The following is a 22,611-nucleotide window of genomic DNA, read 5'->3' on the forward strand; positions in this document are numbered from 1 at the left end:
GTTCACCTCACTCGCTTCTGAGGTTTTTCTTTTCCCCAACTCTCTCTTATTGCACCGGGAAGGGAGGAGTGAGAAAATGGCTGCATGGTGCTCAGCCAGCTGCTGGGTGAAGCAGAGCAGGGATTGAGACACTGGAGAGCAATCGCACTGCAAGGGACCGGTGGTTTTGATCGACAGCAGGTTGAACAAGAGTCAACAGGGTGTCCAGGCAGCCGGCAAGGCCAACTACAGCCATCAGGCATGGCAGGGTCAGCCATGGCACTGACCCCATCTACACTGCAGTGGTGCGGCTGCCCCTCGAGTGCTGTGTGCGGTTTTGGGCACCGCATAACAAAAAGAACATAAAAATATTGCAGAGGGTCTGAAGGAGGGCTGCAAAGGTGAGGAAGGGTGTAGAGGGGAAGACATGTGAGGAGCAGCCCCTTTGGTCCCTTTGGTTTTGTTCAACCTAGAGGAGACTGAGGGGAGACCAAACCTTGGCGTACATCAGGAGGGGGAGCAGAGAGGCGGCTCTGATGCAGCGGTAGAACCCAAGGGAATGGCATGGAGCTGTGATGGGGGGGGGGGTCAGGTTGGACATGGGGAAAAGGTTCTCCCTTCTCTGGGAAGCCGGTTGTGGAACAGGCTGGACGAGTCTCCTAAGGGAAGTGAGATTTCTGCAGTTCAAGAAGCGTCTGCACAAAGCTCTCAGACACACCGTCTGGTTTCTGGCTGCAGGCTCGTCGTTGCTGCCCCTTGGACTCGTGGGGTGCCTTCCCCAGTTCCACTGATGGCTCCTCATCCTGGTGATGCGGTCTCTGGGCTGGCTGCAAACAGGAACGCAGCACCACGTGAAGCCATACTGAACCCTTCTTCTTTCAAGCTGCTAGAACACGAGCAGCTCTTCTTGTCCTCGTAACGCCGCCATAGCTCTTGTGGCCCCGAACGCAATCCTGGAGCTCTCCGCTCCCCGTGCCGCTCCGTTTCCTCTCGTCCTTCCTTTGCCGCTGAAATACAGTCGCTGTGAGCTCACCAGGCTCAGCAGCATCGTGCACCTGGAAAAGGAGCGCTGGCTCCCAAACTCCCCCTCCATCCCCCGCCGCAGCGTCTCCTCCGCCCTCCCCCCAACCTTCCCACGCCCCCCGAGCTCTCGCGGCCGCGGGGTCGGACCGGGCTCAGCTCCTCTCGCGGGGACGCGCGGGGCGGGGCGGCGGCGGCACCGTACGGAGCGCGCGGACGGAGCTGCGGTGAGCGGGGATGTCCGAGCGGCGAGGGGGGCCGTGGGTGCGTGCGGGTTCGGTCGGTGAGCGCGGGGCCCCCGGTGAGCGCGGCGCTGCGGGTCCGAAGCGCCTCGGGGGTGTCGGAAGCAAAGAGGAGCGCGTGGCGGGCGACAAAAGCTGTTGAGTGAGAGAGAAGGAGGAGAGGAGAGGAAGAATGAAGTGACAGCGGTGATAGCGATAGGTGGGTCGCTCTGAAAGTCGTGCCTCCTTTTTATTCCCATTGGAACTGTAATAGATGCAAAGCACGCAGTAACACTGTGTGGTGGAGCGAATTCTCAGCTACAAAATACTCCTCAACTCAGCTCAGTAGTCAGCTCCATTACCTCTGCATTTTCGCCAGCAATTAACAAGAGCCTGCATGCTACGCTCGTAAAAATCGGCACCGGCTGATTTTTTGCAGCTGCTGTGACGGCGTTGTTGCTGGGAAACCATTGCCCACACGGCCAGCCCGTCTTTCATCGGTCTGAACAGACGGCGGTCGGAAGGTGCCGAATCCAGGCTGCGTGGTCGGTGTGGAAGCGCGGTCCAACCAGGACTGGCATGGTGAGCCGTGGCTTTCGCTGCTATGGGCCTGGCGTTGCTGTGCTGAAGGAGAAAGGCGCTCATCTCCTGCCATCCCTCTCTGTGGATGGGGAGGAAGGTGGAGTCGTCCCGTCTCCCAAACACGGCGCTCCCTGCTTGGCAGGCGTTGCTGGCACAGCGGAGTCAGACAGTGACTCAGAGGAGTAACACAAGGCGATTAATTTATTAGAGGCGTGGTATGGAAGGACTTAATGAGCTTTCTAACAGCAGGGAGTGAACTACTTGATGTAAAATTACACGGCTTTCTAAAAGCAATTAACTATTTCAAGGCAAGGTTGGGCACCTTTCTAATAGCAATGAATGATGTGGATCAAGAATACTTTGGCACCAGTATTACTTCCCTATCAAATTTAGGAAATGGCCACTAAAGAACTGAGTGAAAGAAGGCAGGGAAAAGAGAGAGAAAAAGAAAGAAAAGAGAGGAAATGGAGAAAAGCAGGGAAAGAATGAGAGACAAAGTGGTGACAGAGGAAAGAGAACAGCAGTGTGCTTCAAAGAGTTCAAGCACTGAGCTCAGCGGCAGTGGAGGAGGAATGCAGGTGGCCGTGCGCCCTTTTATGCCTGCTGTGTTTGCAGCTGCGCTGTTCCAAAATCATCAACAAGCAGGTCTGCAATAAGAAATTTTACGTAAAATAAATCTGTAGCAAAAACTGTCTTGCTGGAAAGAAAGCCTGGCTTTTGGACAAAGCAATGTCCCAGGATCCTGTGCTTTCAAACTTTGATTTGTTGTCGTGCCAATGCTGTGTCTTGGAGGTGTTGGAGACGTGCCACACGTATGACAGAAAGTCAGATGGTGTTTCTGTTAGTCCATGAGTGTCCACCACATGGCTTGAGCACCTCGAGAATATGGTGATGGGAACATAGCAGGTAGAGTGATGGAAGAGAAGGAATGAGGGGAGAAGGGCAAAAAAAGAGGGTAAGGAAGGAAAAGAGAGAGAGAGACTATGAGAGGAGGGAGAGAAGAAGGGGGAAAGGGAAGGAAAGGGGAAGGGAAGGGGAAGGAAGGGAAGGGGAGGGGAAAGGGAAGGGAAGGGGGAAGGGAAGGGAGGGGAAGGGAAGGGGAAAGGGAAGGGAAGGGGAAAGGGAAGGGAAGGGAAGGGGGAATGGAAGGGGGAAGGGAAGGGAAGGGGAAAGGGAAGGGGAAAGGGAAGGGGAAAGGGAAGGGGAAAGGGAAGGGGAAAGGAAAGGGGAAGGGAAGGGGAAGGGAAGGGGAAAGGGAAGGGAAGGGGGAAGGGAAGGGGAAAGGGAAGAGGGAAGGGGAAAGGGAAGGGGAAAGGAAAGGGGAAGGGAAGGGGAAGGGAAGGCGAAAGGGAAGGGAAGGGGGAAGGGAAGGGGAAAGGGAAGGGGAAAGGGAAGGGGAAAGGGAAGGGGAAAGGGAAGGGGAAAGGGAAGGGAAGGGGGAAGGGAAGGGGAAAGGGAAGAGGGAAGGGAAGGGAAGGGGAAAGGGAAGGGAAGGGGAAAGGGAAGGGGAAAGGGAAGGGGAAAGGGAAGGGGAAGGGAAGGGGGAAGGGGGAAGGGAAGGGAAAGGAAAGAGAGAAGGGAAGGGCAAGGGAAGGGAAGGGGAAGGGGAAGGGAAGGAAAAAAGGTGTTCTGGAAATGATATCACCTATGACTCTCCTAGTCAGTAAAAATAGGAGAATACTTAAAATCGTAACTTCAATATTTGTAAGCCGTTTTTCCTTTTGCCATCTTACAAGTCTGGTGGAAAGGAGGGTTTAATCTTCACCTTCAAAAGTAGTGATTCCAACATAATGAACAGAGAAGGAGTAGAGAGAGAAGAGGCAGAAGAAAGTAGCCAGGTGATCATGCATCTAACAACAACCACAGCAACCGGCAGGAATACAAATACAATTAACAAGGTTATCCCAATTTGCACCCAATCTGCAGTCATTTTCCTGCAATTTCTTTTGTCTTCTCCTGAGCTCATCATATAGAGGTTATTATGAATGCTGGTTGAACTGATTATGAACTGATGAATACTAGTTGAATGAATCACGAGTACTAGTATGATGAATGCAGCATTCCCCTTCAGTTCAGTGCCACTCACCACCTTTTCTGTGAGTATCAGCATATCAAGGGCTGATCAGTTTCGCAGCGCCATTTCTGATCCTTGTTGGTACCCATGAGTTTGATTTCCCAAAGGCTACCTGGTGCAGTTGGACAGCAGGTTGTGTTCTTCAAGAGACATTGGTATTTTCTCCGGTTGATGGATGAAGCAAATGTGTTTTCAAGCATCAAAGAGATTTCCTGTCCTTAGTGCAATAGGTGTCTCAACTCCATGTTTTGCCCACCCAGGTCATTCAGGGATGAGGATTTGGTTTGTCAGCGTGTCTGCTTCCAAGGGCTGTAAGCTCAACATTCAGACAGAGGGCAGGCATTGCTGTCTCCCACTTCAACCCTGCTTGTCACTGCAGTGTTAAATACGAATCCAGTTTTCCATTTTAACATCCCCAAGCCAACCCAAATGCTGTGAGACGTGAACCTGTTTGGTGAGTCCAAGTATCATTATGGTTTGCAGAGTGAATTTCTGGTTCTGTGAAGAGCAGCGTGCCTCTCAGAGGACAGTGTGTGGTGTAACCTACAGCAAGCAAACGTGAGGCCACCTCAGGTTTCATTGTAGGTATGGTTACAGAGAGGATCTTGATTTCGGAAGCTGTAGCAGGGACAACCCCAACACATACGTGCATCTCATCAAAATGGGTTTGCTTTCCAACAACCCTGTTTCAGGTGGAACTGCTGGACCAGTGCTGCTGTTAATGGCTCTGACACTGAAACGTCTTGGTGAGGGGAATTTAGGTGTTCTAAAGGCTTTATGGTGGGTTTATCTGGCAGCCACATCCATTGGATATCAGTGAAGTCTCCTGGACTGTATCCCAAAGTGCTGGGAAGTTGAGTGCAGTATGAAAAGGTGACATAAGTGAGTTACTTCATAATAACTGAGTTGCTTGAAAGGGTGAAAAAAGGGGTTGAAGGGAAAGGCAGGGACAGCTGGATCGTCCAGGATGACTTGCAAAGCTCAGTTTTGTGTTGTGCTGCAGGTAAAACATAGCAGTGAATGGAAGATGCTGACATCCCTCCCTTGAAACTGTGGCAGGGACAGGTCATCACTGATTCTATCCTCAAGGAAATAAGTGTTGTTCAGTTTCAGGGTGAAACTCATCATGCCAGGCCAAAGGCAGGTCTCAGAATAACTCTCCTTAGGAGGAAATCTGCATTCCACACAGTAAGGTTCATTACGCTGCCCCTCCTTCCCTGCATCAGGGCGGCCAGAAGCACAACACAGGGCTGTCTGTACTCTGATCTCTTGCTGGATCTGGGGCTGTATTTGGTGAAGTAACAAGAAATGCCTTGTTTGAAGGACTGGGGGAGGGTTATACGCAATCCCTGACCTGTGTGCTTCCAGGTTCTTAGGAATCCCTGGATCAGCTCCCACACGAGGTTTGGAGGATGAGTGCCAACACTCGCCCAGGCCCACAAGGGGGCCGTCTGGGTCTGTTTGGGTAAAGGAGTCTGAGAATAGGTGCAGTGGGTTTTATTCTGTATCTGAATCTGGATTTCTAGAAGATGCTCGAACTAGCTTGCGTGGCTTGGGAGCCAGGGACGGTTTATGCTTGGAATGTAGCATAGATTGTACCTAAGCAACGGTGCTTGGTGAATGGATTTCTGGAATGCTCGCTTTTGTTTCTTCGACATGCTTGTCTAAACACTGTACCCTAGGTATGTGATTTATAGAGTTGTTTATAACCATGGTTTCAGGTTCTGTATCTATATAAGGTCTGCTGTGGTTACAATAAACGAAGCTGTTCACTCATATTGAGTTGGTGGGCTTCCCCAGCTTTATCAGCAGGTTTCCCTGGCCAAGTGGGTTATTCCCGACAAATAGGTTTCAAGATCACAAACACAAAATCATCCCTTTATGTTTGCAGCGCCGCTGCCAGTTGGTATCAGTACGTGACCTGGGCATTTTCAATTGGATAGAATTGCAATCAGGTATTCAGCTCGAAAATCTGTGTCTCTTTAGCAGACTTTCCCCAGGCCTCTCTTCCCAGAGAAAAATATCCCTGGCTTCACGACCGCATTCCGTTCGTGTCGTCGCTGTTTGGCAGGATGCACATTGCTGAGCAGTTGTCAAGGATGGAGCACAGCAAGAGGAAACTTCCATCAGAGGGCTCTGGTGAATACCTTGGGAGCTCACTGTGAATTGCAAGCACTGCCACTGCACAGAACAGAACAGTTCCTAAACAGAACGGATGCATTTGTTCCACAAAAGCAAGGTCAAATACCAGCTTTCTGGTTTTGTTCCTCTCTCTCTCTTTTTTTCATGGTTTAAGAGAAATATTAGAGATTAAAATGTTGTGTTACTTGTATACTTATATATGTCGTGTGCTTGATGAGGGCTGCTCTGAAAGTAATGCCTCCTCTTTGTGTCGGCCCATGACATCAGAGACGGCCGTTGGTGACGTGGCAGTAGAGGCTGAGCCTTCCCACTGATGTTCCATCGCCTGTTGTTGCCGTGTGACAGATGGTAGCAGAGCCCAGGCTGGCAAAATGGCATCTGTTGGAGATGGCCCAATAATTTATCAGGATGGCATCTGTGACGAAGCAGGCTTTGTTCACAACTGCAATGGCGGGCGCCCAAGAGAGCGTGCAGAAACTGTGTTACATCCTTTATGCCCTGTTCCCTGGCACTTCTCTTTTCCTCCCCTGGTTCCTGAGTGCCTTGGGTTCACAAATCTTCCCAGTGCTCAATTAAACATACGGATACTGGCTAAACAGAAGTTGTTGCTGGCCGTCCGTGTAAATTGCTCATTATTTAACTTCTCCTTCAGTTTTCTTTCACTCTGCCCAGCACCAGGAATTAGTCTTTCAGCATAATGAGTCTATTGATATCCTGGTCAAGGAGCTTGGATTTGTAAAGGCATTCTCACACTGTTCAGGAGCGGGATGTCTAACTTTAATTTATCTTTAAGTCAGGGCTCAGAGGTGTTGCAGACGGCTGGACAGACAAGAGCTGCGGTCTTTGTACCCATAAATTACTCCATCTACCCACTGAGCCCGTGCCAGTGTGAAAAGTCACCTAAAGGACAAGTGATGAAGACTATCAGAGACCCCTGATGAAGCAAAAAGAGCCCTGGATAAACTATTAGTGCTGATAAAGGATGCCAGGTAACAGCAGAGACCATGGAATAAAATCTACTCCACGCAGAAAACATGGTGCCCAGTGGCATTCCTTGATGCTTGCTGGGTGTTTATGGAGAACAAAGCGTGGATGTGAACGCAGTGAAGCAGTGGCTGCTGCCTCCCACCTGTGGGCACAGCGGGCCACCTCTGCTGGTGCAGATTTTTATCAGCGTGGGATGCAGGCATCGTTCACTGCTGGGGGAAAAATGCATCATAATGGTGGTGTTTTGTAGCAGAGAATTTGCTCTGTTAAAAAGTGTTACTGTGCTCTTTGTATCTGCTGTGGTTTCCCAGGGATTAAGAGGCATTGCTTTTGAAGAACAACGAATGCACGCCAAGACATGAAATGGCCCCGCTCCACACCTCTGCTCATAAGGATTCCAGGATGTTATGAAAACCCCCACCTCCCTTTTGACTCTTATCTAAAGCCTCCAAATCAGTACTTTTCATTTCCCACCCCACCAGTCCCCAAAGACCCTTTGGGGATCCTACAGATGAGATCTTCCTCTGGTGGCACTTCTAACGCTCCCTGTTGTTGGGTCAGCAGTCAGCTTGATTGCTCGCTTGTTCTGAGGCTTCTGCTGCCTCCTGAACCACAGGACGAGGCATTCTTCATTGTGCAGCCCCCTCCGAAGGCTTTTGTTCAGGCCTGCAGCTGAAGGTCCCTTTACACAAAGCTGCTGCATTGGCTCAGGCACTGGGCTCCAATTGCATTTCCTGCAAAAGCTCTCTGCGTTCCCCCTTGCATTTGCATCCCAAGAATCACAGAATCACAGAATCACAGAATCAGCCGGGTTGGAAGGGACCCCAAGGATCATGCAGTTCCAACCCCCTGCCTGGCAGGGCCACCAAACATCCACATTCAGATCAGGTTGCCCAGGACCCCGTCCAACCTGGCCTTGACCACGTCCAAGGACGGGGCATCCACAACCTCCCTGGGCAGCCCGTTCCAGGGCCTAACCGCTCTCCATGGAAAGAACTTCCCCCTAACATCCAACCGAAATGGGACCCATAGAGACACGTTGTGACCCATAGAGACACACTGGGACCTATAGAGACCCATAGAGACCCATTGGGACCCATAAAGACACATTGAAAGCCATAGAGACCCATTGGGACCCATAGAGACATGTTGAGACCCATAGAGATGCATTGGGACCCATTGGGAGCCATAGAGACACATTGTGACCCATAGAGACACATTGAGACCCATTGGGACCCATAGAGACCCATTGGGACCCATAGAGACATGTTGGGATCCATAGAGACATGTTGGGACCCATTGGGAGCCATAGAGACACATTGGGACCCATAGAGATCCATTGGGACCCATAGAGAAACATTGAGACCCATAGAGACACGTTGGGACCCATAGAGACACATTGGGACCCATAGGGACACATTGGGACCCATAGAGACACATTGAGGCCCACTGGGACCCATAGAGACACATTGAGAGCCATAGAGACACATTGGGAGCCTTAGAGACACATTGGGACCCATAGAGACACTTTGAGACACTTTGAGACACTTTTGGGGCCTCACAAGAGCCGAGCAGAGAGGGACGATCACCTCCCTGTCCCTGCTGGCCACCCCTCTCCTGATGGAGCCCAGGATCCCATTTGCCTTTCGAGCTGCGCACTGCTGGCTCATGTTCAGCCTCTCGTCCATCAGGACCCCCAGGTCCTTCTCTGCCGAGCTGCTCTCAAGGACCACTCCTTGTCCAAGAGACAGAGGATGCCTGAGTGTGTTGGTTGGACAGCAGCAGAGGGCTGAGCACCATCACCTGGCTCACTCACAAAAGGGAGCAGGGGGAGAAAGTAGTGTGATGAAAGACTTTTAGACACAGGCAGCCGTGGGAGGTGTTGGGGGGCAGAGGCTGCTTGAGGCTGCTGGGCATCGGTCCGTCAGTGGATGGTGAGCAACAGCATTGCGTGTATTGATGTATGCATGCTTCTTTTATTTCATTGCATTTTTGCTTCTGTTTTCTGTCCTGTTTTGGTCAGCAGGTATTATTTCAACACACAAGTTCTGTTTTGCTTCCAGTTCTCTTCCTCATCCCGCTGTAGGGGCAGCAATCCAAGGGCGGTGTGGTGCTGAGCTGCTGCTGGGTTCACCGGCCACAGCTGGGAAGGGCTGGGATGGATGAGGGCTGCTGCATTCCCTCACAACTGGCCTGCTGTTCCTCTTGTCCCCACAGGCTGCCTGCCTTTCACCTGTGTTCATCCTAGCCTGCAGGAGAGCAGCAAATGGCCACAGCACATCCATCCCAGGTAGGGGCTTGGGGAAGCAGGCAGCGAGGCGGAGGTGCAAGGGATGTGAGTGCAGGGGGAGGAGAATGAGCTGCCCTTGCCCAGCGTTTGGGGAGAGAAGCTGCTGAGGCTGGGGCTTCTCTGCTCACCAGGCTGTTTCCCCAGGCCACGGGAGGTTGCAGCAAGGAGCCTCTTTGCTTGCAGGAGCCCGTGAGCTTTGCAGAGGTGGCCGTGTATTTCAGCAGGGAGGAGTGGGCGCTGCTGGAGCCTGCGCAGCGAGCGCTGTACTGGGATGTGATGCTGGAGACCTATGAGTGCGTGGCCTCGCTGGGTGAGGGCTTTGCTGCCATTCCTACTTGTCCAGGCACCTTAGGCTGTACAGGTGGGTCTTTGCAAGCAGGACAGTGATTAAATATGTCAAAATTCCCTACTGATTAACGCTTCATGCATGAGTTTCAGAAGCCATTTGTGTGCTTACCACTCTGACAGAAGACTCAGATGCACTGTTGTCACTCTGGCATCAGTCAGGAGGGGGAGGATCAGCGCCCTGCATGCTTCCCTTGCATTGGTGCGTGTCATGTTTGTTAATAAAAGCCCTAGCATAATTTTCAGAGATGGAAAATCACACTGTACTTCAAAGCAAGGTGGTCCGTGTTGGCCCCGTGTCACTCAGGCCCTAGTTGTGGTTTCATAAGAAGGGACACATAGTGGAGTATTTCATAAGCAGCTTTGCCACAATCAAGGAAATGCTTTCATCTCCACTATTTCTATCATTCAAGCATCCAAACCTGTGGTGATCTCCCTGCTTGAAGGAGGGGAAGATCCCCGGATGCCAGATGTACACAGCCTGAAGGACATGGCAGGAGACGCGCGCCCAGGTGAGGTGGTGGAGGAGGTTGGGGTTGGCAATGGGATGAGCTGGTGCATGATTTGGGCACAGTAAGCTAGTTCTGGATTTCCTCTGTCGTCCAGCAGGTGATGGGATCACAAAGTTAAAGGAGAATCTGCAGGAGAGTGGCGTACCTGGAAGTGCGTGGGGTGATCTCTGTGTTGGAAAAGCCAGAAGGGAATCCCAAGGAGGCCTGGAGCAGGGGAAGCACTTGAGGAAGCCTCTGGGAAAATATGCAGGAAAGAGAGTGAGGGAAAGCCTGGACTGCGGCAAAGGTCAAAAGCAGCCAAAAGAGCTGAGCAGCAAGGAAGTCTTGCAGGAGAATGGGCAGAACGCATGCAGTGGGGCTGGGAAAGGCTTTAAGGGTCGTTCCTACCTCGCTGTTCGTCAGCGCATCCACATGGGAGACAAACCCTTCAAGTGTCACAGGTGTGACAAGAGCTTCAAGAGCAGTTCTCAGCTCGATTACCATGAGCGCACCCACTCAGAAGACAGACCCTACAAGTGCCCTGAGTGTGGCAAGGCCTTCAGAAGCAGTTCCAACCTCCTGATCCATGAGCGCATCCACACTGGAGAGAGGCCGTTCAAATGCTCCGAATGCCCAAAGGGCTTCAAAAGAAGATCCCACCTTGTGATCCATCAGCGCGTTCACACAGGGGAGAGACCCTACAGGTGCACAGAGTGTGGCAAGGGCTACAAAACCAGCTCTCACCTCATGACCCATCAGCGCATCCATACGGGAGACAGACCCTACAGATGCTCCATCTGTGGAAAGGGCTACAAAAGCAGTTTTGAGTTCAAATGCCACCAGCGTATCCACACAGGAGAAAGGCCTTATAAGTGTTCTGAGTGTGCAAAAGACTACAAAACTAGTTACCAACTCATGATCCACCAGCGTGTCCACACCGGAGAAAGGCCTTACCAATGCCCTGAGTGTGCAAAGGGCTTCAAAAGCAAGTCTCAACTCATGGTCCACCAACGCATCCACACAGGGGAAAAACGCTACAAGTGCCCCGAGTGTGCAAAAGCCTTCAGAAGCAGTTCCCAGGTCGTGATTCACCAGCGTACCCACAGTGCACAGAAAGCCTACAGATGCTGTGAGCGTGAGGAGAGCGATTCGGAGCTCAGCTCCCAGCAGCGCATCCCCACGGGAGGCAAACTCTGTATATGTGATGAGTGTGGGAAGGGCTACAAGAGGAGCTGCACGCTGCTCTCCCACCTGCACATCCCCACAGGAGACAAGCACTACAAGTGTCCTGAGTGTGAAAAAGACCATGCTTGACACTTTTCATTTGTATCCCCATTCTCAGCGATGTCCTTCAGCCCTTAAAGAAGAATCTCCTTTTGACAGTGAACACATTCAGCATGCAGTCCTGAGGAGAGGGACAGGCAGAGGCCAGCGATGCCTCGTGTGCAGCACTGTTGCTCTGACAGCATTTTGTATCAGAAGGGTCCCCTGGAGAACCATCGTTTGCCCTGAGCAGGAACAACTTGACACTGAGATCGGGTTGATCCGCAGTTCCTCCTGACCCAGCACTGACACCCGGTCGTGGTGATGGTTTTCCCCTTAAAACAACTGGGAATTTCCCTCTGTGCCCTTTCAGTTTCTGGTCCTCCCTTTTGTCTTGTCCTCCCCTCTCTGCACCCATGTGGCCACACGTCCTCTGAGCAAGAGCAATTGTTCTTGATCTGGCTGCAATGGAGTTCATAGGACGCCTGCCAGGCTCAGCACTCAGCCTGCCCAGGGGGCTGTGGGAGAAGCGTGTGGGTAAGGAGCCCCCCAGGCTGGGTGGGAGCCTTCTGCAGCCAAAGGCTGCTGCACGGAGTAGGGAATTCTCTGCTACACAGGACCCCGGTGTATTTTTGGTGGGGCTTTGCACCATGAGAGTCGTATGCAGGGGTTACCTGCTTCAAGTCTGCCTTTCCTGAGTCTCTCCTTTCTGTTTTCTTTGCCTCAGAAGGAGTGAAAATAGAAGAAAATTCCAAGAAAATACTGAGAATCCGAAGCCTTACGCTCCCCCAGCGAGTTCCTTTCTGCCCCTCTGCCAATCGAAAGCACTATTATTGCATATCCAGTGTCACCAGGGCCTGTGCCACATGGCCCTCAGCACCTGCCCACATTGAAACAGCCTTGGGCAGCGCCCTGCTGCCAAGAGGGGTCTGCAAGGCAGAGCTGAGTCTGCAGCAGCTGTGAGTCTACAGCAGGGAGGGCTTGTGGGGACGGAGATGGAGACAGGGACATCATCAGGGCGAGGGAGCTACCCCTGGAAATGCCATGGGGCTGGGGATATGGGCACCTCCGTGCCATAACTGCAGTGCATATCTTTCCCCCATAGCAACCCTGTGGTCTGCTGTCCATCTTCAGCACAGATCTCCGTCAGCATCTTTGGAATCTTACAACGTGCCTTTGAATTCATCAGCATTCAGCTGCAGTTCAGACACTGATAGTGCAGATCCCGTCACGCAGATACGTCAATGGAGGAAAAGCATCCTATGTGGGTTTGGGCTCTGTTAAATGTTGTGTTTGGGATGAGGAGTCGGCTGATTCATGCCAGGACAGCACATTTTCAGGGCACTGGACGCTCTCCCTGGTGTGCTGTACCATGCTGCAGGCCGCCCTGCACAAGGACACAGCTCTGCTGTGAAAGCTCTGCAATGTAGCATCCTGATGGAGAAGACGTCTGAGTGCTGATGAGATGGAAATGCTGCTGGATTGCTGGATGTGGGCAACTGCAGTGACACTTCTGTACATCTGGCAAGAAAAGGGGCGCTGAGATCTTCTTCAGGTACGTGAAAGTTTAGAGTTCTGCACCTCGAACCTGGATTCCTGTGCTCTCATTGGCATCCAGAGTCATGTAGGGGAACACCTGAGTTCACATATCCTCAGAGGTGCAAGCACAGGGCGGCTGAGACCAAGGCTGATGGATACACCAGCTGTCCTCTATGCTGGATGCCTCTCCCTTTGTCTCTCAGCACCTGTTTTGTTGTCTGTTTGTTTTTGTTTGCTTTTTGGCTTGATGGGCACTACAGACTTGCAGACACACAAGAGTTGCAGCTCCTGCACTTCCAGCTCTTCCTGGGCGTCTGCCTGCCTGCCCTCCTGGACTACAGCCTCTTCATCACAGCCGTGGCCTGTGAGCACCGCCTGGACGCCTCCTCATCCTGGGCTGCATCTCCTCCACTACCAACCTCACCAACCTTACCAACCTCATCTCCTGCTACGACTGGGTGAGCAGACTGGTAGATGAGGGAAAGGCAGTTGATGTAGTCTACCTGCACTTCAGCAAAGCCTTTGACATGGTCTCTCACAGTATCTTTCTGTGGAAACTGGCTGCCCGTGGCTTGCACAGTTTTACCCTCCGTTGGATAAGGAACTGGCTGGAGGGCCGTGCTCAATGGTGGTGGTCAATGGAGTGGGGTCCCAGCGTGTCTCTATGGGTCCCAACGTGTCTCTATGGGTCCCAACGTGTCTCTATGGGTCTCAATGTGTCTCTATGGGTCCCAACGTGTCTCTATGGGTCTCAATGTGTCTCTATGGGTCCCAACGTGTCTCTATGGGTCCCAGCGTGTCTCTATGGCTCTCAATGTGTCTCTATGTGTCTTAACGTGTCTCTATGGGTCCCAGCGTGTCTCTATGGCTCTCAATGTGTCTCTATGTGTCTTAACGTGTCTCTATGGGTCCCAACGTGTCTCTGTGGGTCCCAACGTGTCTCTATGGGTCCCAGCGTGTCTCTATGGCTCCCAATGTGTCTCTATGGGTCCCAACATGTCTCTATGGGTCCCAACATGTCTCTATGGGTCCCAACGTGTCCCTATGGTCCCACTGCTCACTGCTGCCCATGGAGGTGGTGGAGTCTCCTTCTCTGTTGATGTTCCAGACCTGCCTGGATGCTGAGCTGTGCGACTGCTGTAGGAACGGCTTTGGCAGGGGGTTGGACTCCATGATCTCTGCAGCTCCCTTCCAACCCCTACAATTCTGTGATGCTGTGGGTCCCCCCTCTGTTCCAACCCCCTTTAGAGTACAGTGCTGCAGGTGGCAACTTCACAAGGGCAGGGGGACGGGGGATGCCCCCAACCTCACCCCGCTGCCACCCCAACGCTGTTGCGGCCCAGGCTACGCTCAGCCCCCTGTGCTGTCAGCACGCGCTGCCGGCTCGCATCGAGCTGGAGTGAAGTCCAGCTGGAGACCTGTGACAAGTGGTGCCCCCAGGGGTCGGTGCTGGGGCCCATCCTGTTTAATATCTTCATTGACGACTTGGATGAAGGGATTGAATGTACCCTGAGTGAGTTTGCAGATGACACCAAGTTGGGAGGTGGTGTCGATCTGCCTGAGGGCAGGGAGGCCCTGCAGAGGGATCTAGATAAGCTGGATCGCTGGGCTGAGGTGAATGGGGTGAGGTTTAACAAGGCCAAGTGTCGGGTTCTGCACTTTGGCCACAACAACCCCATGCAGCCCCATTACAACCCCATTACAGGCTTGGGGACGAGTGGGATGATATTAGGAGAAACTTCTTCTCTCAAAGATCCCTATGGGTTCTGTGGGGTCTCTATGGGTGCCAATGGGTCCCAATAAGGTCTATGGGGTCACAATGGGTCTCTATGGGTTCCTATGGGTCCCAATGGGGTCTACGGGGTCTCAATGGGTCTCTATGGGTTCCTATGGGTCCCAATGGGGTCTATGGGGTCTCTATGGGTCTCGATGGGTTCCTATGTGTCCCAATGGGGCCTGTGGGGTCTCAATGGGTCCCTGTGCGTCTCTATGGGGTCTGTGGTGTATCTATGGGTTCCTATGGGGTCCCAACGGGGTCTGTAGGGTCTCCATGGGTTCCAATGGGTCCCAGTCGGGTCTATGGGTCTCAATGGGTCTCTATGGGTTCCAATGCATCCCAGTGGGGTCTGTGGGGTCTCAATGGGTCCCTGTGGGTCTCTATGGGGTCCCAATGGGTCCCATTTGGTTCCTATGGGTCCCTATGTGGTCTATGGGTCTCTATGGGTTCCTGTGGGTCTCTATGGCTCCCTATGCGTCCCAATGGGGTCTATGGGGTCTCAATGGGTCTCTATGGGTTCCTGTGGATCCCTGAAGGCTTCCATTGTGAGCATCAGGAGGGGTGGATGGAGATCAGTGGGGAAATGGAGAAATAATGTGGCCAGCAGGAGCAGGGAGGTGAGCATCCCCTGTACTCAGCTCTGTGAGGCCGCACCTCGAGTGCTGGGTTCAGTTTTGGGCCCCTCACTACAAGAAAGACATTGAGGCCCTGGAGCGTGCAGAGAAGGGCAACGAAATGGTGAGGGGTTTGGAGCACAAATATGAGGAGCGGCTGAGGGAGCTGGGATTGTTCAGTCTGGAGAAGAGGAGGCTCAGGGGAGACCTCACTGCACTCTACAACTTCCTGAAGGGAGGCTGTGGTACAAAAAGGTCTGGGCTCTTCTCCCAGGCCAACAGTAGGAGCCGAGGAAATGGCCACAAGTTGTAGCAGAGGAGGTTGAGGTTGGATATTAGGAGAAACTTCTTCTCTCAAAGATCCCTATGGGTTCTGTGGGGTCTCTATGGGTTCCAATAGGTCCCTATGGGTTCTGTGGGGTCTCTATGGGTTCCAATGGGCCCCAATAAGGTCTATGGGGTCACAATGGGTCTCTATGGGTTCCTATGGGTCCCAATGGGGTCTATGGGGTTTCTATAGGTTTTTATGGGGTCTATGGGTCGCTATGGATTCGAATGAGTCCCAATGGGCTCTATGGGGTCTCAATGGGTTCCAATGGGTCCCAATGGGGTCTATGGGGTCTCAATGGGTTCCAATGGGTGCCAATGGGGTCTATGGGATCTCAATGGGTCTCTATGGGTTCCTGTGGGTCCCAATGGGGTCTACGGGCTCTATGGCGTCTCTGTGGGTTCTGTGGGGTCTCTATGGGTTCCAGTAGGTCCCTATGGGTTCTGTGGGGTCTCTATGGGTTCCAATGGGTCCCAATAAGGTCTATGGGGTCACAATGGGTCTCTATGGGTTCCTATGGGTCCCAATGGGGTCTACGGGGTCTCAATGGGTCTCTATGGGTTCCTATGGGTCCCAATGGGGTCTGTGGGGTCTCTATGGGTCCCTGTGGGTCTCTATGGGGTCTGTGGTGTCTGTATGGGTTCCTATGGGTCCCAATGGGGTCTATGGGGTCTATGGGGTCTCTATGGGTTCTGTGGGGTCTCTATGGGTTCCAATAGGTCCCTATGGGTTCTGTGGGGTCTCTATGGGTTCCAATGGGCCCCAATAAGGTCTATGGGGTCACAATGGGTCTCTATGGGTTCCTATGGGTCCCAATGGGGTCTATGGGGTTTCTATAGGTTTTTATGGGGTCTATGGGTCGCTATGGATTCGAATGAGTCCCAATGGGCTCTATGGGGTCTCAATGGGTTCCAATGGGTCCCAATGGGGTCTATGGGGTCTCAATGGGTTCCAATGGGTGCCAATGGGGTCTATGGGATCTCAATGGGTCTCTATGGGTTCCTGTGGGTCCCAATGGGGTCTACGGGCTCTATGGCGTCTCTGTGGGTTCTGTGGGGTCTCTATGGGTTCCAGTAGGTCCCTATGGGTTCTGTGGGGTCTCTATGGGTTCCAATGGGTCCCAATAAGGTCTATGGGGTCACAATGGGTCTCTATGGGTTCCTATGGGTCCCAATGGGGTCTACGGGGTCTCAATGGGTCTCTATGGGTTCCTATGGGTCCCAATGGGGTCTGTGGGGTCTCTATGGGTCCCTGTGGGTCTCTATGGGGTCTGTGGTGTCTGTATGGGTTCCTATGGGTCCCAATGGGGTCTATGGGGTCTATGGGGTCTCTATGGGTTCTGTGGGGTCTCTATGGGTTCCAATAGGTCCCTATGGGTTCTGTGGGGTCTCTATGGGTTCCAATGGGTCCCAATAAGGTCTATGGGGTCACAATGGGTCTCTATGGGTTCCTATGGGTCCCAATGGGGTCTATGGGGTTTCTATAGGTTTTTATGGGGTCTATGGGTCGCTATGGATTCGAATGAGTCCCAATGGGCTCTATGGGGTCTCAATGGGTTCCAATGGGTCCCAATGGGGTCTATGGGGTCTCAATGGGTTCCAATGGGTCCCAATGGGGTCTATGGGATCTCAATGGGTCTCTATGGGTTCCTGTGGGTCCCAATGGGGTCTACGGGCTCTATGGGGTCTCTATGGGTTCTGTGGGGTCTCTATGGGTTCCAGTAGGTCCCTATGGGTTCTGTGGGGTCTCTATGGGTTCCAATGGGTCCCAATAAGGTCTATGGGGTCACAATGGGTCTCTATGGGTTCCTATGGGTCCCAATGGGGTCTACGGGGTCTCAATGGGTCTCTATGGGTTCCTATGGGTCCCAATGGGGTCTGTGGGGTCTCTATGGGTCCCTGTGGGTCTCTATGGGGTCTGTGGTGTCTGTATGGGTTCCTATGGGTCCCAATGGGGTCTATGGGGTCTATGGGGTCTCTATGGGTTCTGTGGGGTCTCTATGGGTTCCAATAGGTCCCTATGGGTTCTGTGGGGTCTCTATGGGTCTCAATGGGTCCCAATAAGGTCTATGGGGTCACAATGGGTCTCTATGGGTTCCTATGGGTCCCAATGGGGTCTATGGGGTTTCTATAGGTTTTTATGGGGTCTATGGGTCGCTATGGATTCGAATGAGTCCCAATGGGCTCTATGGGGTCTCAATGGGTTCCAATGAGTCCCAATGGGCTCTATGGGGTCTCAATGGGTTCCAATGGGTCCCAATGGGGTCTATGGGATCTCAATGGGTCTCTATGGGTTCCTGTGGGTCCCAATGGGGTCTACGGGGTCTCAATGGGTCTCTATGGGTTCCTATGGGTCCCAATGGGTTCTGTGGGGTCTCTATGGGTTCCAATGGGTCTCTATGGGGTCTCTATGGTTTCTATGGGTCCCAATGGGGTCTATGGGGTCTCACTGGGTCCCTGTAGGTCTCTATGGGGTCTGTGGGATCTCTATGGATTCCAATGGGTCCCAATATGGATATTAGGAGAAACTTCTTCTCTCAGAGGGCGGTCAGGCACTGGAATGGCTGCAGTGGTGGAGGTGGTGGAGTCGCCGTCCCTGGTAGTGTTCAAGAGGCGCCTGGATGAGGAGCAACGAGAGATGGTTTGGTGCTTGTGGTACTAATAGGAATGGGAGGGGGGTTGGACTGGATGATCTTGCAGGTCATTTCCAACCTTGTGATTCTGTGATTCACTTGCCCTGAAGCCATGGCCAATGCTCTCTCGGGCACCAGGAACATTTCTGGTGCTTCTGATGCAGGATGTGTTGCCCAGGTCTTTCTCATTTTCTCCTTGCTGACAGCACAGCGCTCCCTTCTCACTGTCATATGAACGCTGTGGCCATCTACAAGCCTCCACACTGCGGGACTTTCCTGAGCAGCAGAGCTGGTGGCAATAAGCACAACCTCCTGCCTTAGGGGAGCTTGGGCTGTTACGACTGGTGTCTGTGTAGCATTTGTGTGCTCTCTTCTTATTCTTTTCTCCCCTATGCAGATCTTCTGGGATGTGCTGGAGATGTTCTGAATGTGGATGACACAAAGCCTCCCTCGCCTGGCCGTGGTTCATCGGCGCTGCTGTGTTTGCCTGCATTGAGCCCTCCTCCATCTCCATCTCTGTACCTGGTGCTGGTAGTTCTGTGCTCGGTGGTGCCTCTGACAATGAAGCCCCTCATAGACAGCATGAGGAAACAGGAGCTCACAGGTGCTCTTCAGAATGTGATTTTACAGATGTTCCTTAATAGAGATAAATTTACCCTCTCCCTCCACAAATGATTTTGTGCTTATCCCCTGGCAGACCTCATCCTTATTTCATCCCTCTATTACATTAGTTACTGCCTATCTTTATTGCCATTACATCAGTTACTGCCTATCTTTATTGCCATTGGCATATACTGTGTTATTAGAGAAATGTTTGCATTCATTCTGCTTCTACTGAGGAAGCTTCTACTCTGCTGACTCCTGAAGCTCTGACAAACTCTGGGTCGGTGCTCTCATCTGCTTTATTAAATGGGATCCCCCCAATGTGCTGCCTGAAGACTTGGCTCTCCTTTACAGAGCTGGGACCAAGAGCAGGGCTGAGCTGCTGCACCACAGGAAGTTTGTTGCTCCACGGATTTGGAAGAGAAGAAACTCATCACAGTACTGTGTGCTGTGAGACGCTGAAGGTAGGATTTAGGAGTAATCTGGTGCTGTCCAGTAATAGCAGAGATGGTGAATGGTCACTAAGGTCCATCCTCGTGGCAGTCCCACGTGTGGCAGGGCAGAGGATATCCTCCAGGGAAGGAATATGGAGTTGTCTGGAGCTTCTCCATGGGTATTGTCTGCCAAGTGACTGGAAGCCCACAAAGTGAGAGATGAGTCCAGGTGGTTTCACTCCTATTAAGGTATCCACAGGGCAAGAAGGACTCCCGTTCCTTTGGGATTCATAGAGTGGAGAGAGTTTACTGGCATTCCCAGGGAAGGAGACCTCCAGCTGCAGTCAGAAATATGCCTGGAAACTTGCATTAGATTCCCTACACTTGTCAATGACCGTCCAACCCTGTGAAGGAGATTCGTATCTGTGGTTGCAATCCAGTTGGGCATCCTTCTCATGCTGTGCAGCACAGCTGGCGTGGAGTAACCTCGTGATCACAGAGTGTTGATTTCATTTAGCTGAACGTGAGCTTGGACTGTGCAGGAAGGCAAGATTTCAGTGGGTCTATCTTGGATCTTCAGTGTTCTCACAGTCAAGAAACTTAGGCGCCTGTCTGACATGAAGGGACTCCAGCATGGCCTGGCAGGAGGTCGTCATGGATGAACAAGGACCCCTGAATGAGGATTTCAAACAGCAGAGCGTGCAGGAGGGGAACAGTCTGCCCTGGAAACAGATGGAGGCTTGGCCTGTTGGTGCAGGAATGGAGCCACTAATGCCAACTAATGCTGAGCTGCCATGGATGGAATTATCCAGAGATGGGCAGGGCAGCCAGAAGGACTTGTTGGAATATTTTGTCAGCACCAGGAGGACAACAAAGGGGAAAAAAAGAAAGTCCCAATACAAAGACAGTAGAAATACAGAAACTCCTCAGATGAGTTTCCCCTTGAGAGTGCTGGTGGGAAAGGTGCTTTGTTAAGTGACTGGAGTACATTTACCTATAGCTGTATGTACCTGCATATATGGATGTACGCTGCTGTGGAAAGGTAAAGGTGTGATGATATAGGGGAAAACTTGGCTATCCAGAAATGGAGCATTTCATGGAAGCTTTTCTCTCTGATTTTCTTCCTTAGGATGTCAGTATCTCATAGTGTGATTCTCTGTGCCAACAGGGCTACGTTTTGGGGCCAGTTCTCTTTAATGTTTTTATCAGTGGTGTGGATGAGGGTAATGAGTGCGCTCTCATTAAGTTTGCAGACAATACCAAGTTAGGTGGACCTACTGACCTGCCTAAAGGTAAGGAAGGCAGAGGGATCTGGATAGGTTGCATCAGTTGGCCAAGTGCAATCAGCAAGAGATAAGTGCTGCTTGGTGCACTTGGACAAAAACAACCCCATGAGGTTGTAAGGGCTTGGGGAAGAGTGGCTGGAAAGGGGCCTGGCAGGACGGGACCTGGGGGCCCAACAGTCAATATGAACAACTTCCTGGCCTGCATCGGAAATTCACATATAGGAGTCGCCAGGGAAAGGTTGTTAGAGGTTGTTTAATATGGAGAAAAAGGAGCTGAGAGGAGATCTCACTGTTCTGCACAACTGCCTGAAGGAAGATTATATCAAGGAGGGTGCCCACCTCTTTTCTCAGGTAACAAGTTGTAGGTAACAGGTAACTGGAGCCTAGAGAAGTGGCACTGGGTGCCTGTGGTGGGACAAGGGCGCTCTGCCTACACTGAGATTATGAGCACCACTGCAATAACAAAATGCTATTAATGAGATTTGCCATATCGAGAGTTCTTCAAAGTGTGAATCAATAGCAAATTCATCTTCCTGTTCCATTCCGTGCTTTAAGTGCTCTGTGACAGCTTCATCAGTGACGTGGATGATGGAATCGAGAGCACTGCCAGCATGTTTGCTGGTGACGCCAAGCTGAGTGGTGTGGTTGGAAGGGCTGCCATTCAGAGGGGCTTCAGCAGACGTTGAAAGGTGGGCCTGGGTGAATCTAATGAGGTTAAACACAGCAAAGTGTGAGGTTTTGCACTTGGGCTGGAGGAATCCCAGGCACAGACTGGGAGGAGCATCCTTGAGAGCAGCCCTGCAGAGGAGGACCTGGGGGTCCTGGTGGGTGGAAAACGGAACAGGAGCCAGCAGTGTGCTCTTACAGCTCAGAAAGCAAATGGCAACCTGGGCTCCATCAGCAGAGGGGTGGCAGCAGGGACAGGAGGGGATTGTCCCTCTCTGCTCTGCCCTCTGAGGCCCCATGTGCAGCACTGCGTCCAGGTGTGGGGCCTCCAGTGCAAGAAAGACAGGGAGCTGTTGGAGAGGGGCCAGAGGAGCCCCAGAGATGAGCAGAGGGCTGCAGCACGTCCTGCAAAGACAGGCTGAGGGAGCTGGGCTTGTTGATCTTCCCCTGTACTTGCATTGCCCTGTGTTTCGCTGTGTATTTAATCTTGCTGATCCTTCATGTATTTCTACATGGCCTTACTAAACAGACAATGTGTAAGACTGTCTACCCAGCAGTTGCTTTGGCTTTTCGTGTCAGGATCCCCTGTTGTACTCAGTGCTGAATCTGTGAGCCTCATTTCATGCCTTGGCGTGCATTCGTTGTTCTTCAAAAGCAATGCCTCTTAATCCCTGGGAAACTACAACAGACACAAAGAGCACAGTAACACTTTTTAACAGAGCAAATTCTCTGCCACAAAACACCACCATTACGATGCATTTTTCCCCCAGCAGCGAACGATGCCTGCATCCCACGCTGATAAAAATCTGCACCAGCAGAGGTGGCCCGCTGTGCCCACAGCTGGGAGGCAGCAGCCACTGCTTCACTGCGTTCACATCCACGCTTTGTTCTCCATAAACACCCAGCAAGCATCAAGGAATGCCACTGGGCACCATTTGTTCTGCGTGGAGTAGATTTTATTCCATGGTCTCTGCTGTTACCTGGCATCCTTTATCAGCACTAATAGTTTATCCAGGGCTCTTTTTACTTCATCAGGGGTCTCTGATAGTCTTCATCACTTGTCCTTTAGGTGACTTTTCACACTGGCACGGGCTCAGTGGGTAGATGGAGTAATTTATGGGTACAAAGACCGCAGCTCTTGTCTGTCCAGCCGCCTGCAACACCTCTGAGCCCTGACTTAAAGACAGGTTAGACATCCTGCTCCTAAACAGCGTGACAAGGATATCAATAGGCTCATTATGTTAAAAGACTACTAATTTTTGGTGCTGGACAGACAGGACCTGAGTGATAGGAAACTTGAAGAGAAATTAAACAATTAGCAAGATACATGTTTAGATA

At 51.9% G+C, this 22,611-nt stretch overlaps 1 protein-coding gene across 35 annotated transcripts; it reads left to right on the forward strand.

Moving 5' to 3' along the window:
- The first annotated feature begins 1,181 nt into the window (after positions 1–1,181).
- On the forward strand, positions 1,182–22,416 carry LOC125685940 (zinc finger protein 664-like). 35 transcript variants are annotated; one of them, XM_048929451.1, is made up of 9 exons: positions 1,182–1,226; positions 1,660–1,802; positions 4,137–9,295; positions 9,440–9,656; positions 10,054–10,152; positions 10,247–12,949; positions 13,194–16,371; positions 16,730–19,351; positions 19,431–22,416. In XM_048929451.1, exons 3-6 carry the CDS (start codon positions 9,272–9,274, stop codon positions 11,443–11,445), a joined length of 1,539 nt encoding a protein of 512 aa, XP_048785408.1. In that variant the 5' UTR covers positions 1,182–1,226; positions 1,660–1,802; positions 4,137–9,271; the 3' UTR covers positions 11,446–12,949; positions 13,194–16,371; positions 16,730–19,351; positions 19,431–22,416. The 35 variants fall into 35 exon arrangements, with proteins under 35 accessions (XP_048785408.1, XP_048785412.1, XP_048785389.1 ...); XM_048929455.1 differs by having other exon boundaries at positions 19,902–22,416; XM_048929432.1 differs by having other exon boundaries at positions 16,730–18,888; positions 19,242–22,416.
- Positions 22,417–22,611: the final 195 nt, after the last annotated feature.

The sequence above is a fragment of the Lagopus muta genome, chromosome 30 (genome assembly GCF_023343835.1).
Source record: "Lagopus muta isolate bLagMut1 chromosome 30, bLagMut1 primary, whole genome shotgun sequence".
NCBI classification, from domain to species: domain Eukaryota; kingdom Metazoa; phylum Chordata; class Aves; order Galliformes; family Phasianidae; genus Lagopus; species Lagopus muta.